General features: G+C 38.4%; 1 protein-coding gene across 1 annotated transcript; it reads right to left on the bottom strand.

Moving 5' to 3' along the window:
• Window positions 1–5665: 5665 nt before the first annotated feature.
• Window positions 5666–18820, bottom strand: si:dkeyp-120h9.1 (Y+L amino acid transporter 2-like). Its single transcript, XM_004074232.5, has 12 exons — window positions 18654–18820; window positions 15566–15914; window positions 14493–14668; window positions 14154–14296; window positions 12281–12406; window positions 11059–11203; window positions 10786–10909; window positions 9025–9128; window positions 8831–8927; window positions 8589–8738; window positions 8124–8307; window positions 5666–7215 (listed from the first exon to the last, which is right to left on the bottom strand). The coding sequence occupies exons 2-12, from the start codon at window positions 15692–15694 to the stop codon at window positions 7121–7123; spliced, it is 1473 nt and encodes a 490-aa protein (XP_004074280.1). The 5' UTR covers window positions 15695–15914; window positions 18654–18820; the 3' UTR covers window positions 5666–7120.
• Window positions 18821–20341: the final 1521 nt, after the last annotated feature.

Below are 20341 nucleotides of genomic sequence, written 5' to 3'. Positions count from 1 at the left end.
ACTCAAGTAGATTCAAAGCAGTCTGATTAGATTTCAGTTGGAAAAAAAAAGCTTTTTATATATATATATAAAACCAATCCTTTAAAAAATATACAATATAGCAAACTTGTCAATCCTCGTGTCCTTTGACAAGGAGCATTTTCTGATTGGTGTAAGCACTTTCATACAGATGTCATATTACAGTGGACAGCAGATCCACGTTGCCTCAATGCAGTTCTGCAATCCTACATCTATGCATCTTTGACTGTTTCTAAATGCATTTGCACGTGATCACTGCATGTGCTTTTTGCTCTCAGCTCTCTCCATCTCTGTGTTCATAAGCAGCCCACGCTCTGCCCCGCTTGTAGACTTTGTGGTGTGAAATTACAGAAAAAAGGCCAACACGATTTCACGTAAATGCTTAAAGGAGAACAATTAAAAAAAAACAGTACTAGAAGGCATAGAAGGTCATGAGTGGGAACTGAGGACATTTTAAGCCACAGTGTGGAAATGAGTTACGGCAGTGGGTTATGGCCACCGATGTAGTCTAACTTCCCAAAGACGCCTCCCGCATTGGCGGTCGAGACTACAGTGGTGAGGAGGCGCGTTGCTATGGAGTGGGATGATTTTCAGAGTGAACATCATCATGGGTCTGGCTGGAGAGTGGAGGATCCAGTGGAGATCTGGAGGAAGGGAGGAACTGGAGAGAAAGGGAGGAGAGAGGAAAGTCAAGGGGCAGAAGGAGAAAAGAGACAGGGGGAGAAGATGTAAGACAAGAGAAGCAATCGAGTAAATGCGTGGAGGGCAGAGGTGAAGAATGGGGGATGAGCAAGAGAAAGGATGGAATGAGAAAAAGCCAAAGAAAGGAAGGAGGTCACAGGGGAATTATGATACATTTTTTGTCAAGTGGTTTATTTTGATTGTCTCTATTATTATTTTAAAGCAAAAACACGAGCTTGACAGATGACAAATGAGAGGGAGGTGCAGCCTACTGCCTGCATGAGGGAACAGCTATTTTCTTCCAGACTCTAAATCTGTCAGAGGATCTCCTCTTTGCCCTCCAATTAATAATAGAACGATGAAAGATGAAAGAAAGGATTGGAGTCCTTTCAGGGTGAGCAGTTCATAAAACCACTTTAAAACACACAATGGGGATCAGAGTTGTTTCACTCATCTCTGAGTGTTAGTAAGAATAAGACAGAGATGTGATTGTAGCTCAGTCACCACATTATGTTTGTGTGGGCGCCCTCTGCTGGCATTTACTAGAAAATAACAACTGAGAAGATAAATAAATAAAATATATTTCATAACATAGTTGGGGGGCCAAAATACCGTTGTTCTAAAATCTGGACAATAGCTATGCCAAAGAAATTACTCTTGTGTGTGTGCGTGTCTGTGATTATTTTTCTTCTTTTCTAGCGGATTTACCCTCACTTTTTCATTATTCTTTGACATTTTTGTTTAAATTCTGCATCTTCTTTTCTTCTTTATCATTTAAAATCTATAATTTTCCTCAATATTGTGAATACAGTTATTTACAACACATTATGAAAACTCATAATAGTATTATTATTATTATTACACATATTAAACATATAAAAAATATGTTTAATTATTTAAATATACAGAGTGAAGCAGCGTGCAGATTCAGTCTAGTTAGACCAACATCCATGAGAGCTAAATGTTGTCTGCTGATTCTGCAGATAAAAAAAGTAAGATGGTTTCAATGTCAGGAGGATGTGGAGAAATAAACCTCTTCTGCATCGCCCCCACCTTAAAGTGGTTAAACTGTGCACCCACATGACACTGAGTAGGGTGGAGTGGATGTGGAAAGTGGATGGGCTTTGTGAATTATGAGGCAGTACACGGCCTAACCTTCAGGAGAAACATAATTCAGATGTGGAAAAAATAATGTTTCTTTTTTAGGTCAAAATTGTTGAGAAAAAGCATTCACAACAAGCTTCATGTTCTTTTTTTCTATTTAATTTTTTCAACTTTGAGCTTTGGTCTAATCAAACCATACATGGCAGCTTACATGATTATTCTTAGCTAAGGAATGCAAAATGGGCATTAAGCACAGCCACAAATTCAAGGCCACCACTCTGGATTGACCTCTAAAAAAACCCACCAAGTGCCCCCATTAACAGATACTGTGCTACTTAACACAGGACAAAGATTTTGGCACGAGGAGAAAATCAATAACCTCTGTGTTTACCTCTTTAAGAAGCTAAAACAAAAGGAATGTAGCCAGATTAGAGAGGCTAAATGGAAGAATGCCTTACAGCAGAAAACAACGGCAAGACTGAGTTTTTCCAGGTACAATATTGGAGGGATTTGTTGGATTATGTTACATAATGTTCAATGATTTGCTAAGCAGCTTTTTTTGGCCGTATGTAAACAATTTGCTTCCAAAACACTGGTGCAGATGTAAACAGCAGGAAGAATAAAACAAACAAATGTGATTTTTCCAACAATTTCAGACTGGTCTGTTCATATCGTAAAACTGATGCAAAACTTCTATAGAGGAAATGTTTTCATTTCAGGCAATTGTACCTTTTTATTGTATTTTTTGACACATTTAGACTTGTGCGTCGAATAACTGTTTTAATCTTAATGCTATTGAAATTTGTGATAAATTTGCCATTTTGTCAAAAGAAATTAGTTTCTTAGTTCAATCTTGAATATCAATGACTTAATAAGTATAATGAGTAAATTAATTAAGAACATTAAGCAGAAAATACGAGACAAAAGGCCTTATAAAGCATAATTCAGGTAAACACAGCATCTGAAGTCAGAGCCCACTCACGGTTGAAATTCCTGCGACAGACATAAGGCCTCCAGGGTCGGTTTCGGATCCATTTCAGGCGTCGATGCAGCTCCATATTTCCAACCAGGTGTCTGCGTATGAAATCCCCTCACCCATTAAGAAATAGAACCCTTTTTCCAGCGCCCATGCCCAAGATAGATACCCGCTCCAGAGCATCAGCAGCTCCAAATGTTACTTTACGAGTAAGACGCCTTTCAAAACAAAACTTCAACTGGAGCTGAAGACCTCCTACAGCTATGAAGGGTGCATCTAGGTTTCCCTCTCTAGTGCTTTATCTTTTATGTATGACATGGTGGAACCCAACTCCTCCAGCTCTGGGGAGAAACACAGTGAGGCCTCTCTCAGGGTAGAGAGCAGCTATCGACTAGCAGCATCTGAGGAGCACATTCAGGTGAAACTTGACACCTAGGTAGGTTGGACAGACAGACGAAGAAGCTGAGACCCAGACACTTTGCAAAACCCCAATGACTAATTCTTTTTTGCTTAAATTGAAAATATATTTTCATTATTTTCAACCCATCTGCTGTTGGAAACCACACAATTAAATTTTAGCCATAAAGCTATTCAAGAAGCAACACAAAATTTCAAGCCAGTTTTATCAAAAGGACACACTTGTTCACAATCAAGACATGACTAAAAACTGTAATCCATCAAAAATCTGGAGCAAATGATGAAATAATTAGGATCTATTAGCCTGAATACGGTTAGAAATCTATTTCTAAAGCTTCTGGTACTCCAGATAACCCCAGTGAAACCCATTATTAACAAATAGAGGAAACTGGGACCAGTGGTGAACTGTCTCTGGAGCAGCCAGCCCATCGTAATTACTCCAGCAGCACAACAAGATTCATTTAAGAGGTGAGAAAGGAGCTCGCATCGGCATCTGAAGGGCTGCAGGCCCACAGATGCCTCAGTGAAGGTCAGTCAGTGTTCATGGCTTTGTGTTAAAGGAAGATGAGGCAGATGGAGGGGTTCATTTCAGTTTTGCTAAAAAAAAAAAAAATTAAAAAATAAAAACTCCTTAAAGGTTGGTTTATCACATTTAGGAAAATATTTGAACAAGACAAAAGCTGAGTTTTGAAGGTGCAGATCTGGTGTGGAAGTAACAGATTTTTCTGAACAAAAACATACGTACAGTCAAATATGATGGATGTTGAAGGATGGTCCAGAATTACAGTAAATGGAACCAAAAAATCAGCTTATCAAAAAGTCTTTTGTTTTTGAGCCCATGAGGGTTTAGCAGCAGGAAAGTTGACACAAAGACAGCATCAGGTTTAAGAACACAATCAAAACTTTGCACTGGACCATTCAAAGTCCTGACCTGAATTCCTTGATATGCTTTGTGGCTTTGACACTCATGGATGAGTCACAATATTAATGCAAACACAACTGTGTCTAAATTCCACAGTGCTGTAAACAACTTAGGGTTTTTGATCATCTATAATCAATATGAGTTCAGGGGGGTTTTCCAAAAAGCAGATTGTGCTAGTTACCTTGGTAAATTTGAGGCTAAGGAAGTGGATGACCTCAGCTTTCAGTTCCAAAAACAGAGGTATGTTTCAGAGTATGCTTAGTTCCCATAGCAACTCATGCTCTGAACATAACCTGGTCAGGAGCAGGTTTAGTTGAAGGTTAGTTTGTTTTCAGAGAGGTGAAGCAGCATGGCGTGTCCATTTAAAGATGATTTAGTGGCTGAAGAAGCTCAGATAATACTTTTTCCACCGTTAGAGGATGATAAGACCACGTATTCATGTTGTAAAGATAAACTTTTTTACTTTAACTTAATTATTTTCTTCAGATAAGATCAATTTTTTGATTTCAGTCAACTTAAAAATTACACGTATTTATCAGACATTTATTTTACTTTCATTCAAATTAATTTAATTAAGTAGGTGTAACTTTGGTGCTGCTGTTAGATTGGCAGCGCAAGGGATTGTGGGATACCGTTCCCTGTGTCTGTCTGGACGGATTTGGATCGTGTGGGTTTTTGACAAAATGTGTTTTGTTGTTTAGCTGTTTTGCCGAGTTATTTTGTCCTGTTATGTTTAATTCTTTCTGCACCATGAGTGGGAGGGAGAGGAGGAAGAGTTAATATAGCACCCCAAGTGCAATCACAAATTACAAGAACTTAAGTTTAAGTCAGAGTAGCAGACAGCCACGAAGTCTTTTTAAAAAATTCAAATTCGGTCTTAAAATTTAAAAATCCCTCCTGATAGAAGTTTAAGTCCCATTAGTTGTTATGCACCAAAGTGTGTGAAATTTGTTCTCTGCGTTTGATCCATCTCCTGGGGGAGTGGTGAGCTGCAGACCCCCACACAGGAACCATTTGGTGGTTAAACCTCCCACAATACAGCCCATTATTGCAGAGCGAGTCTGATGCAGGGAGGTATTGGTGCCATTATTAAAGACATTGGTATGGCTCGATGGATTTGAACTCACAACCTTCCAGTTTTAGGGTGGACACTCTACCACAAGGCCACTGAGCTGATGTGTGCAGGAACCTGCTCATCAACTGTAAGAAGCATAAGAACTTAAAGCTTGCTAATAAGATTTTAGCAAGCTTTAGACGTAAGTAAGACGTCTCTTCAGCAAGAGGGTTTAAATACTTATTCCCCCCAATGTAATGCACACAAAAAAAGTATATTAATTCTTTAAAGTTGATTGTTCTATTTCTAAAGGTTCAAATTAGGCTTTCCATTAATTACTTTAAAACTCTAATATCAACAAGTGATAAACATTTTTGAAACCAAAATTTAAAAATAAAACCTTTACTGAATCTCAATGTAAGGATTTCAAACAAACATGGCAACATGTGTTCATTAGCCGTTTCCGGGTTCAGGCAGACGACACAGAGGGGTATCAAATCCATATTCTCTGCTTTATTTGAATTACACACACACACACACACACTCACATTTGTTTTCCTGTTTGTGTAAACAAAACCTCACCCACGGAAAAGACATTTGTTTTTTTCCGTCCAAAACAAGATAAATAACAGTTCAACGGAAAAAGCACTTTGGACATTTGTTCAGAAAACCACTTTCAGCGTTTGTTTGGAACCCAACAGAACAGTAAACACATTACAGTGAAACATCCATCTCCATTGTTTTTGTAAGTTCAGTTAACAACACGTGGAAGAAACAACACTTTGGTCTGAAAAAGCCAGCAGGTACATAAAAAGATGTGTGTCATTAGAATGTGTGCTAAAAGTGAACATTTCCCAACACAAAAACGGACAATTGTCTGACAATCTGACCAGCAGGTCAACATGTGCTGTAAACCTGAAAAACATTTGGCAAACAGTGCAGCCGAGTGTCTGAGATTGTGCCCACGTCACTCCACATTAAAAACTGCTTTCAACGTCCAAACGGGGAGCAGCTTCGGACCAATCACAAAAAGGCACATTCAGTTTTGAAGACAAACAACGTAACATTTTCACCTTTAAGTCACCACAGCGTAAGCTACATGTTCACGTTGAGCAGGGAGATGGCGCTCGCATTCTGGGATGGAAGAAAGCAAGCGGGCCAGACTCAAACGCAACAATAAATTAATCATTTGGAGGATGACGCAAAGGAGTGTGGTTACAGAGAAGAACTCGTTTCTGACACGGACTCCTGAGGGGAGCCTTCCAGACACATTTCCTTAATCCAGAGACAATCACGAGAACAATAAAAATGGCTTCTTCAAGCTTTGCAGTCCTACAGTTTTTATGAAAAATGTAGACCCTTAAAACAAAAAAAAATGTTCAAGCTCATCGATGGTCCTTATTGTCATTCAGGAAGCTGTAAATAAGTCTAATCTATTCTTTGGCTTTAATGAGAAAAACCTGTAAAAGTGCCAAAGACATATTTAAATCGTAATAATAATTAACTAACCTAAGCCTCCTTAAATTCTTCCAAATGAAATATTTGGAAAAAAGGAGAATAAATCTGCATTAATTGATTCTAATTTTTTTGTCGACGGAGTTTAAAATAAATAAACGCGACACATGTCTGCACATTAGGTCCTTCAGTTTATGAACACAACATAAAGCTTCGTAAAACTCAAATATGAGATGTGCAAAGGTTTCTGCTGCTGGTTGATGTGTGGGCTTTTTGAAGCTGAAAATGAGCCGTGCATGTGTGAGTGCAGTTTCTGGGCATGAGTGAAGGGAAATGCACCACCAAACGCTGTTGTGTTGAAAGTGTGACTAAGATCTTCTCCTCGCTCCTTTGTTGACCTCAAATGTTTCTTTTTTACTCAGCGAATCCTTGTCCAAATTGTGGTGGTCCTCCTGTGGCTCTTCCACCTATAAGTTAGGAATGTTTTGGTAAATCATTCCATCTTGTCGGGTTCTATGTTGTCCAGATCAATATCCGGAGAGGCCACACAGCATAAGCAGAGTTTTTGAGTAAAAAGACAGATTTTGTCTGTGAAAAGAGAAAACGTACAGTTAATAAAAGGAAACAAACTGCTTTTCTATGTTTTAACCAATCAAAATGTGCTTTCAGAGATGCTTATGTGACGTTTTTGTTTATTAAATCCACTCAGAGTTTGAAATAAACTGAACTTTGGAACCGTAAGCCTAATCCTCTCCTTGCACTCTAATAATTCAAGGAACATTTTTCTCTACAGGTCTGAATAAAAAATAATCTGCTTACTCCAACCTCTCTGTGGCTGTTACATAATTTACATCGCTGCTGCTGTGTTGTGTCAGTGTGTTTGTGTGTTTGCACCAGCACTAATGATGCTGATGGCTGTTGTGTTTTCTCCACACTAACAGTGCTTCCAATCTTCTACAGGCAGCACATGTTGATGAATTGTAGACATTCATGAAACTCTTTTTAGCTTTTATTTTTATTCATAATTAAGAGCTTATGAGCATGATAAATAAAAATCCCTGATTCGATAAACATCAGAAATTCTACAACCAAACTTTAAAAAAACAGGAATTGGAACTAAAATTGCATATCTGAGTATTTGTTGTAAATTAGGAGCAGATAAATAGGTACAATTTGAAAAAGAGCAGTACAGTTTGGACCCAGATGCCAGCTTGGACGAAGTGAATTTCTGATGAACTCCTGCCGCTCTGCAGAAACTATGTCCCAGAAAACCACAGTTCTTTTTTAATTTTGGCCAAAATCAGCATCATCATAACTAAAACCCTTTTCAAATCAAAAGATGATCGGAGTGGGTCTTTAAGACAGCTTTTTAAATCACAATTTGCTAAAAAGAAAAGAAACTTTACTTGAATTAAAAGTTTTTTGAATATTGATTGTTGATATCCTCTGTTTGCTAGCGAATCTGCAGCTCTGACGAGCAACGAAAGCGCGCTTACCGAGCAGTTTGCTGAGAAAGGCCGGCCTAGAAGAGGGCGGCAGGTGGATGCAAATGTAGTAGACTGGAGCGCCGGACAGAGCCACTCCTATTCCAACTAATGAGTTGAGGGTGTCGCTGTAGAGAGGCACAATCACCAGGAATATGCTGCACAAGCAGTAGACGATAGGGAAGAACAAAGACAGCTGCAGAGAGAGGAAAGGGATCAAAAGTGGATGGTAAACAAAAGTCCTTCAGTTAATAATAAAAAAATGAACAAAATCTCTGTTTTGGAACTTCGTTTTGATTGCATTTACTAAAATACAAGTAAAAGTGATTTAGAATATAATGCATGAATAGTTATCTTGCTCCTTTATATTGTTGTTAGATCAAAAAACAGAGAGGCAAGGGGAATGACAACCACTAACACACAATACTATTGTGTCAAGAATGCATGTCAGCAGTGACGCTGCTGCAGCTTCGTTACCTTAACCGGTCGGTGCATGTCGGGAGCTTTGATCCGCAGGTAAATCTGGCTGGCTATTGACAGGCCAATGAACAACCAATAGTTAAAGCTGAAGTAGTTGATCAATTGGAAGACGTCAGGGACAGACAGGTAAAACAGAGACATGGCTCCCTGTTTCAGGAAAAGCAAACAAACGGATGAGAAACAGGACAGAACGCACTGAATGATGCTCAAATAACAGTTTGAAGTGGGAAGGGACAAACATTAAAAAACAGAGCAGGGATCGGCGTGTAACGCTTCACATGGATCATGCACAGGACGTTGGGCAGATGGCCTTCTCTGGAACCAACAAAAAAAAGCCTGCAGGAAAAGAAGGAATTGTTACTGTAAGGGATATTCTCTTACTACTACTTAGATTAAAACTTTAAAAGGTGTGACATAAAACAGGCTTGGTAACCTTGAGGCAGCAATGATTGAGGAGTTCAAACCGCCGTAACAGGAAATAGCTACAGAAATGGGGATCAACCATCGAGCCCAGCCGAGAACCTCGTCAGCAAATGTCTGAAGAGACGAAGAGCAACAAGGTCATCATCACAGCTTTCATTCTTTTTGTCAAAACTGCTTGGAATTCTACCATACTGCTTACTTATAGTCTAAAAACAGTTATGAATGAATGAATGGATTATGTCTGAACTCATGCACCATGTAAGTCAAATCGTTAATCTTAGCAGCTCCACATCCTGCTGAGAATATAGCAGCTGAACTAAAAGGGGAGGGGTTTACTTGGACTGAATATTTTTAGTTCAACAAAAGTTAAAAACATGTAGAAAAAACAAGCATTGACGGAAATTCACCCAGATATCAACTTCATTGCATTAAAATAGCTGTGACAATGCCAGACAAGCACTTCAGTGGTAGATTATAAGGCTCCACGATATGAGGAAAACTTGTGGTGTGATATTAATGATCAATATTGACACGATGATCAAATAGCAAAAGAAATAATAAAAATAATTCATCATTTCCATTTCACTACAACCGTTTTATTTAAATACAAGTCAGCATAGCTTCAACTATACTCCAAATGACCCACGTCTCTAGGAGGCAGGCATCTAAACAAACACAAACAAAAAAATGCTACATACGATTGGTCAACAACATGAAACTGTCCATCCGACTGGTCAAATGCGTAACGGGCTCCACTTGATTTATTAATGACTTTAAGCTACCATGAGGTTGTTTAAGGATATGTGATAACCATTTATCGCAGCTTACACCATGTTTTGAACATCGATGGTTTATATCCTCTGTTTCTAGCAAATCTGCAGTGTTTGGCACAGACTGATATCACAATGAACATAAATTGGGGATCTTTTTTGCAGGCCTATATAGAATTACTACAATGAACTTTAAGAAGTCTACTCAATCCCTACATCTAGTTATTTTGTTTGAAGAAAAAAAAATTTTTTTGGATGAAATTCCTATTTTTAAACTACATTTATTCCCATCAAGTAAAAACTTTTTAACATTGCATTTCCTTTTTGGACCTTTGAAAGTATCCAGAACTCTCTCAACTAAATAATAAAGAAAAAACATTACTGAATCATAACAAAGTAACTTTTTACTCCACTCCCATACAAAGATTTTGAACTTGGCTAAAGAAACCCGATCATTCTGGATATTCCTTTAATGGGATCTGCCTGCTGACTGACACAAATGTTTGGCATCGTTTGTTTTCAAAACTCAGTCCAGTAGATGTTTATTTCATTTCATGCTACATCTGGATCTCAGAGGTTTTCATAACCCCAGAACGCTGGTCTACCACCACAGCTATCTAATATGTACGATTCCCAAATGTCATTTGCAGCAAAGGTAAGTACCTCCCTTCCTCTAGTGGAGCTGTAATCGCATTACAAACTTGCCCTGTTCCTGTGTACCCCAGCACTAATGCCTTTAGCGGAATGAATCCTCCGACGTCTTCACTCCCACAGTAGCAGATGACCAAACGGACGGACACACTGAAGCCAGCGGTCAGAGCTGAGGGGGGTTATCAGCCAGAGAAGAGGACAGGCCAACACCTGTGAGGCTCAGCATCACTTCAGATAACCGGCAGAGTTGAAGCATTAGTGTGAGCGCGATCGGGACGGCTGCATGAGTTTTGCCTGCACATTTTTCCCCATGCCCACCAAATAGTGCATCGACTAAACTCAACACTCACCACAGCAACAGCTTCACTGCTGAGCACTGTGTCTGCATCCATGACAACGTAGTAAGCTATATTGGTCATTATGTAGATCACTGTGACAATGGGCATGGAAATGGCAATGGACAGAGGCAGGTTCCTGAAAGGAAAACATGTGAAGGAGAACAGGTTAGGGGTTTCCGTGGCAGATGAGTCAAGTTAGTAATAACGGTGGTTAAAGTGGCTGAATGAAGTAAGTTCAAGACTCATTCCAGCTAATTAAAAACAAAAAAAAACTATGTTTTTAACCTTTCTGGATTCTTTATTTCCTCTGTAATGAAGTTGAGTGTATCCCAGCCCGAGTAGGAGTAAAGTGCTGAGTAAAGAGCCAGAGCCATATAACCAGGGTCCAGCTTGGAGCCTTTGAACGAATTCTCAAAGTTCTGGTCGAAACCTAATGAAAAACACATTTGACACAACAGATATATATTTGAGTCTCACATTTTATGTGCATCTTTACGGAAAACTGTAGTTTGACATTTATTTCAGATGTAAAAATGTACCGTATTTTCCGGACTATAAGTCGCCCTTATTTTCATAGTTTGGCAAGGGGTGCGACTTATACTCCGCAGCGACTTATATTAGAAATAAATTGAAATAAATACATTGTTAACCCTCCAGTTATGTTCATTTGTGAGGAACAGAGATGATGTTCCTGGCTAAATTTGATGTATGAGGTATGTTAAGTGTTAAGAGTATGTTAAGTGACTCAGAGAATCAGCAAACCTTTTTTTACAGTAAGATCTTGAAGGCTAACAACATAATATTCTATTTTCAAATGATTTCATAGATTCAGAAATGCAATAAAAATGACAACTGTTTCTACAAATACAAGATGAAAACAGAGTATTAGTTGGCCAATGATGCTTCATGAAAGGAATAAATAAATAAGTTTGAGAAAAAATTACTGTGAAATTATGAGATAAACAGTCTGCTATGATTGTGTCATATGAGGTTGTGGAACTTATTAGTTCTTGGTCTTAGATTTTGTCAAATAAATGTCCCGTCAAAATGCGACTTATAGTCCAGTGCGACTTATCTGTGTTTTTTTCTACTTTATAATGCATTTTTAGGCTGGTGCGACTTATAGTCCGGAGCGACTTATAGTCCGGAAAATACGGTAATTTAGCTCAAAATTCTGTCTCTGTGTTGCACTCAGAGCATATTTATGGATTTCTGATGCTTAACTAATGATCTAGGGGTCAGGCTTCAAGCTGCAGGGCTTCATATTTCTTCTAGATTATTTTGTGACCAATTAAACTGTTTTGCAGTTAAAAGTGTGCAGAAGTGTGTCCTCCCTTTGTAACGCTTTCTCCATAACAATATTCCAGACGGGGAACTGTTGGATTGCAGGAGGGGGAAAAACAAATTGCACACCTTCATTTTTGCAGACAAAAACCAAACTGTGCAGCACTAAAGACAGCACAGCAGTACATCAGTTTGGATCAAACAAGCGAACGCCGCATCTTACCTTGTGCCAGCTTTACCAGGCCGGTGATGATGATGACGATGAGCGCCAAGACTTTGGCCACGGTGGAGATTACCTGGAGAATCGCACCCCATTTCACTTTCAAACAATTAACAGCAGTCAGCAAACCTGATGAACAGAGAAATGTCAGACAGATCATTGATATTTCACTTACTAATTTACCTTTGTAATGCTAAACTTTGTAATTCACCTCTGTGGTGCATTGTAAACCTCCGGGTTTTTAGTTCTTTTCAATAAAGACGGCCACCTGTGGTTCTTTATCCTTTCCTAATCGTCACTCATTTCTTTAAAGCACAAAAATTAAAACTGACCTTCAAAGGCTACAAATACCTGATGTAATCAAGCTAGGGCTTGAATGGTTAAATCAAAAGGGAAATTTACTTAGAATAAAGAGAAGTAAAAAAAAGAAAGATGTAAAAGGTAGCTCTAAGGATAATTTGTTGCATTAGAACCCTCATATCAATGTGGAGATTTGACTTGGATTTGTGAGCAAAAAGTCAAAATGCATTCAAGCGACCACTTTCAATGAAAAGTAATATGTAAACATCCACAAAAGCACGTTTCGGGTTTCTGCAGTCAAAACTCTTGCATTCACGCTTAGGCTAGCTCCTCGCACTTTTAGGGCCGTTTTCGGGCTCTACGTACAAACACTTTGGTGAACTTTGGCCAATCAGGGACAACAGTTTGCTAGTGACGTATGGATGGCGTCCCTTTAGATTCAAGGAAATGCCAACAGTTAGAAAATTGATCACGGAGTAGAAATTAATAAGCCGGGAGCCAGATTCATAAGATCAAGATCTGCACGTCTTCCAACTGTAGGCAGCAGACATGCACTAGTAAACGGTAGAAATAGAAAAAGAAGAACACACCCGTCTCTGTTTGTCCAGTGCAAGAACCATGGGCTAGACGGCCATTTTAGCCTGTCTGGTGTGTCTATAGCTTAAGAATGGAAAGCTCTCATTATTAATTTTGTAGACTACGGCTTCATGAGTCCATGAAGGATTCCTGAAGCACAGAAGCAGTGTGTCTCCCTGTTCCTGCACATACATGTAGGACACTAGTGTAAAATTTAAAATAGAAAAACAAGTTATGTCAGGGCTGGTTTTATCCACAACTATTATAATTTTGTTATTGCAAAGCAATAGAATTGTTGCAATTAAAAGGTAGTAAGATGGTTGGTGCCTAGATTCTAAACTTATCAAAAAAAAGAATTAAAAAAAGAAAAGAAAAGATTTTATTAAAATTAAAACAAAAACCATTTAAGTAATCGCACTAAGTCCTCATTCATGGCCATGAGCCGGTGAGAGTACTAGAGAAGGGGACCTGCCTACATCTGACTCGGGCACATTCTTTCAGGTGCTGTTGCATACCGGTCTGAACAAAATGAACTGGTTTGAGGCTGAACAGCTGCATTTGTGCTGCGTTGTTCTCTCAAGACCTCTTGGATTTTCTGCTCACAGCTTCAGCGAGAGCTCTCACAAAACCGGTTAGCGTTAAGCTGGAACACAGAGGAAACCAGCAGGTCTTAAGTGTAATAACACGTGTATCCTTTCAAACAAAAACTTTAGATTAAGGTGTTATTATAGTTTAAGCTAAAAGGCTTACAAAATAACTCATCTGTTTACCCAAAGCATGAAAAGTTGGATTGAAGCTTATAACAACTACAGATCATGTTTTAAAAAAAAAGAAGAAAAAAAGAGGCAGTTTAGGTTTTTAAAACCCTTTTGACCTCCAGTCTAACCAGCAGGATGAAATGGTGAGACTTCTCTGTTTAAGCAACAATGTCTCCATAAAAAAAAAAAGGGAAACCTACTATATTAATGACAGAAGATATTTAGCACAAAGACAGACTTACATATAATGGCAGCAGCAATGAGGCGCACCGCATGATAAGGGGCTGAACAGGTGGGGTAGAAGGGCTGAACCAGATAGCTGGAGAAAGTCAAGGCTATCACTGCCTGACAGGCTGGCTCGACTATCATCAGGGACGTCCACAATCTAAAGTGGAAATGACCATTCAGTTATGACACAGAAGAATTTGGTTTCAACTCTGAACAATTGTCGTATTCATAATTAATATTTAAGTTAACATACAGACTACAGTACAACCCTGAACAGTTACTGACAAAGTAGCCAAACTCAGACAGAAAACCAATTGAAAGCATCTTGAAGTTTAAAAAAAAGGTGCACATACCGGATAAAAGCCAAAAAGCCTCCAAAGGCTTCAAGGATGTAGGCATAGGAAGCTCCAGATTTACGGATAGTAGTCCCAAGTTCAGCATAACACAATGCTCCAAACACAGAGAATACGCCTCCAATGGCCCACACGATCAGAGACAGGCCAAAAGAGCCGGTATACATGAGAACTCCCTGCAAAGCAACACATGAGAGGAGTCACCATGCTGTAAACAGCTGGTTTGATTCGTGTATCATCACGTCTGTTAAACACTGAATCCAATGCTGATGTGTTGTTTTCCTGCTTAAAAAAGGTCAAGCAAAATAGAAATACTTTTAAAAAAAACAGTATTGAATAGGCCTGCACAATATACCGCAAATTTATCGTTATCGCAATATCCAGCTCTGCAATATGCATATCGCAAAAGACGGCGAATATCGCAATAAATCGCAAATCCAAAATGTGTTAAAACAATCTTCTAGCAGCTTGAAGCATTTAACGAATCAAATAAATCCCTTTATGCTTTGACCAATGAGATGGACGCCTTCCCATTGTTGACCAATCAGATGGAGGCCTATTATGTTAACCCTGGTCCTGAAGAGCCTCAACCCTGCCTGTTTTCCAGCTCTCCTTAACCAGCTTGCTGTTGATTGGCTGACTCAAGTGATTTCACATCCTGATTGACTGAACACACCTGATTTAGGTTATCATTATCGAGCAGTCTAGGGAGAATTGGAAAACAGACAGGGTTGAGGCTCTTGAGGACCAGGGTTAGCCACCCTGACGTTTGTCCCCCATGTCGATGAGGGTCATTTGGAGTATAATTTTTAAACTGTTGCAATGAAATGGGAATGATGTTTTTGTTTTTTTTTCTATTTGTTTATTTACCGCAAATTTATCGTTATCGCAATATTGATCACTAATATCGCATATCGCAAGTTTTCCTCATATCATGCAGCCCTAGTATTGAACATACAGAGCTTACAATGATAATATAAAACAAATTTTTAAAGTTCTAAATGGGAAGCAAAATATGTTATTCTCAAATAAAAATCTTTTCAGTAACCCAAACAAAAAGGCTTCTTTCTTACTTTAGGTGAGACAAAGATCCCGGAGCCGATCATATTTCCCACAATAAGACAGACACCATGGAGGAGGGAGATCTCCTGCTTCAGTCGCATGCCGCTTCCCTGAGATGCCACGTCCCCGTCGGCAACCATTTTTAATGAGGTTACTCCTCAGAAATTACTCAGACAGAAGGCAAAGAGGAATAAGTGACACTCGGGGAAGGAGTAGAGAAATTAAATCAAGGGCAAGGTGAGAGGAGGGATTTCAACGTAACAAGAAGAAAGAGGGACGCTTGGTTGCCGTTTGGTCACGTCAGTTATTCGTGCTTCACACAGCTACTGAAACCAAGGTCTGCTTCTCCAGGGGGACAATCTGAAAGTAAACACAAAAACATCCAGGCTCAGGGAGGCCCTTCACACACTTAAACAGATCTGTTCAGAGAACTAGTACCAGTAAATGTTCCTGATCTAAGGTCACAAAACCAAATTAAGGAACATTTGACTCTTTTTTTTTTTTCAATTGAACCTGAAATTTTGTGCAGTCTTAGGTTCAATCACAAAAGTTTAACAGTGAAACAGAAATCAGAATTAACGTTAATATTCTGAGCGGTTTTGTGTGTATATATCTTGCATGTATTCATGTAATGGCTAAATCTTTTAGGAACAGAAACTGGACATTTGCCAGTCAACTAATAACTGCTTTATTTCAACCCCATTGAGATTTATTTCAATTTTATGTTTCCCATACTTCAACCAAAATGTGTCTTTATTACAAAGATCTTTATGTAACCTCTGTCTGCATTGTTTGACCACACAAACCATGGTTAGCAGGCAGGCAGAGGGGCACCAATGACATCCATAAAATTAAGCCAACATCTGCTATGTGACCATTAGCCAATCTGATTGCAACCGTGCATGTCCTAAGTTCAGAACACTACATTCTCCACAATATCTACGATATTTTTTAAATAAACTACCACTTTTACATGAGAAAGAAAACCCTTGCCAGGTTCTTTTACCTTATACAATTGTACTTTTTGGGTGGAGATAAAATACGTATTATTACTGTTGAGTTAATCCAAGTTCTGATGTGACGGTCAGCACTGTTGCCTCACAGTTAAGGGATCAAACTGACTGTGTGGAGTTTGCACGTTTTCCCTGTAAAGGTGTAGGTTTTCTCCATGTACTTTCCCACACAAGACAAAAACACATCAGATAGCACTTTGTAAGCTTCTGCAGTGACCTGGAAATGGTTGGTATAGAAAATGGATAGATGGAAACTGATATCAGCGTATGTCAATATTATTATGATCGGGTGAGGCACAGGCAGCCCTTCTTGGTAATATACTGTAATATTTGTGCCGGGGGGGGGGTTGCTTTTTGCATTGAGGATTGTTATGCTGTAAAGATTTGAAAGTTTTAAGAATGAGGTATTTCTACAAGATTTAGAAAAGCTATTGTGCATTTCAAACGCATCAAACGTTCATGATGTGTATTCTAGCTAAAGTGGATATAAGATTTAACACCTGAATTTAAGATAAGATAAAGCTTTATTGTCATTGAACAGTCACACTAGGTACAACAGTACAATGAAATTGCGAACTGTCCACATTGGTGCAAGGAGAAAAAAAGAAAACAACATAATAATAATAATAAAACAGCTTACAATTATCTTTCATACAAAAAGTACCTAGAAATCTATACATATATAAATTACTATCTGAAACTCTGAAACCTACAAATTAAGTTTAATTACAATTGTATTTGATATAAATAATAATAGCAGATAAAATAATATTAAGGTTTGCAACAATTTCTCTCAATTTGAATACACAAAGCAATTGATCAGTTTTCCTTTTGTTTTTCAGGCAGAACTACTTTGAACGTTTGTTTTAATGTAAGAGAATTGATAAATAACTGTCAATACAAGTTCCATGTTTTTAGTCTAATAAATGAATAACTGGACAAACTAAGGTTTTGCAAAATTAGTTTTGGAAAAGAAATTTGCCAAATAAATAGATGTTTAAATAATCATGTTGAACTGAAAACAGAATTTATGTTGTAGCTTGGCGTTAAAAACCAGCTCAGATTAAACTGTTTACTGTTTAATGTACAACTTACCCATTGTAAAATATATAGGTTTGTTGAAATAAACTTTTTCCTTAATTGTTTAGTTTACCATTTTGAGACTGATTTTACTCAGTGTACAAAAAACTATTTATTTTTTTAACTTTGACCAATAAAACAATTTTCAAAATGTGTTTACAAACTTTTCAAAACTAAACAGTTTTATATGATTTGACATTTAACAAAATGAAATGGTGGTTTATCAAGTGTCCAGAGCAAAGATGCATGATATTTGGAAAACAAAAAAATCTGAAACATGGCGTTTAGGGCAAACCATATCTTTAGAAGATAAAAATATATACGTCTATGGTAAAAAATGAAAAAGAACTTTTGACACAATGACTGAATGCTAAGGAACATTCAAGAAAACACGTTTTTTCTATTCATTTTGACAAAAAGAGGGGAATTATATGCTCATGGAGTTATTTAGACATAAAAACAGTCAACATAGATGCCTCTCTGCCCACAGAGGTCGACTCATCCATCACCAGTCACGCAGCTCAACAGATGATGTGAAACGTGGACGTGGACGTCCCAGCTCGTGTCTGAGTGACAGCTCCACGCCTGGAATCTTTTTTCCGATCAATAAAAAAATCGTTTTGACATATCGATCTAAAATAACCTCCCTGGTACATTTCCAGTCCGAACCCCCAAATTATTATTTGTTAATCTTTAGATTAGCGCGGTTTGATAGCATAGCTAGCGTTGGCCTGACAATTACAGGATTAGACGTACAGTGTGTGTCTCTTTTCAACACAAGTTTCGACAAATGTGTCAACCTTCGCAAATATGTACACAACATTAATCTTAAATCCGTTTTCCAGCCCATAAGCATGTAGCTAATGAAGCCGCATCATGCTAACATTAAGTTCCATTGACGTACATTGGATGGTTTCGCCGGGTCCAAGTTAATTACCAGACAGATAGAGCACAGATAAAGGGATAAATTGTGTATTCGTGAAAGGAAAAGAAATGTCTCAGTTACCTGGTTATGTCTCACCCGTGCGACTGAAGCAGGTAGCAGCACTGCCTCAAAAACGTGCTACGAACTTCTGCTTGAACCTTGGTAGTTCCTCACAACATCTGCCTTAAGCTCCTCCCACACTCAAAAACCGCCGGAGGATGTGGTAGACTCCGCCCACCGTGACGGGAAGACCGTGAAGACTGGGGGGAACTTTTAACAGTCAATCGCGGGGGGGGAACGTAAAGTCGCAGTGATGATTAACAACGAACCTTTAAATCAACCCCAAACACAAAAGTACTTGACAAAAGACTTTGTAACCAGGGTAGATGATATTGCTGCACAGTTGTAGTTGTTCATTCAAAATTATTTCTTAATTCAATTTACAACTGGAACATACCATTTTTTGTTAACTTTTTGAGCAATATTTTTTGTGCAAAAAACGTTTTTCCTTGAAAACTGATTTTTTTTCTTGTATTAATTTGAGCTGTACTGTTTAGAACTACCCAAGAGTAAATACAACAGAAGGAAAAACATACGACTTATAGATTCTCACAGGTCAGCCTGTTGGAGGTCTTGTTTTGGGGTTTTGCTCACAAAGACAAGTCAGGTCTCAACGTTGACATGAGTGTTCTATAAAAAAAGATTGTCCTTAAAAAGTATGGTGGGGACTTTCAGTTTTTCAAATTTAAAGGCAAATCAGAGTAATCAAATGTTGTAGTTCCTCAAATGACCACTGGAGGCTGGTTTCATCAAGAACCAATTTTCCACTGCTTTTTGTGTTACAGACCACTTCGATGAACATTGTGTTTTCTATGTTTTTAGTTCTAGTAGCATTTTTGTAATCATAGAGGGCATTAAAAATGTATTCCTGAAACTGCATTTCTGACTATGTCATCAGTCAAATTGTTATAAATCAGCAAACAAAAAAACAGTTGGAAAACACCTGCAGCTATGACAGTTGGCGGGCCACACGCTCCCTGCTTTGCTCTTTTCTTCCTCTTGATCCATGCATGTCTTTATTTTTTTCATCCAAGCTGGCATCTGGGTCTAAACTGGATGCCTGGATAGCTCCGATATTGTTTGCCATTTTTCTCCACCGCTAATGTTAGGTTGGGGTTGTGAGAGGCTGTAAGCTAACGGGAGAGCCTGTAAACAAAAGGATGATGGGAAATGGAGCCAGGCTTACACTGCGCCAACAGTGCCACCCACAGTTCAGGAACTCCTGCTGTTTTGACGTAACTATGTCCTAAAACAACGACACAGGTTTTTTTATTGGGGCAAAAATCATAGTTAAAAGACCACTGGGAAGCTTGTACAGTAGATCAAAAGATGACTTGAGTGACTTTAAAGGGTTCAATAGTCAGATTTCTGGAGGTCAGGTTTTAGGTTTTTGCTCACAAGTTCAAGTCAAGCTTCGTGTTCTGTATCATATTGTCTTTTGAAACCATAGTAAGGGTCATCCCCGAACATTTTGTTTACATTTTAAGGCAACTTAGAGTTACCAAAAGTTGTAGTTCCTCAAATGACCACTGGAAGCTGGTTTCAGTAGTTAGCAATTTTCCATTGCTTATGGTGTTAAACGGTTTATTTTTACATCAAAAGCACATTAATAGAGGCATGTTTTTGATGGAAAGAGTTTGAACCCATGGGTGAATGAAAAACATTTAAAAATTGCAGTACTGCCCAATATCTCAATTTTTAAACATTCT

Source organism: Oryzias latipes, chromosome 11, assembly GCF_053564925.1.
Source record: "Oryzias latipes strain Hd-rR chromosome 11, Olatipes_Hd-rR_3.1".
Taxonomy (NCBI): Eukaryota; Metazoa; Chordata; class Actinopteri; order Beloniformes; family Adrianichthyidae; genus Oryzias; species Oryzias latipes.
The sequence above is the reverse complement of the archived record's forward strand: the minus strand, read 5'-3'. Positions and strand labels throughout refer to the sequence as shown.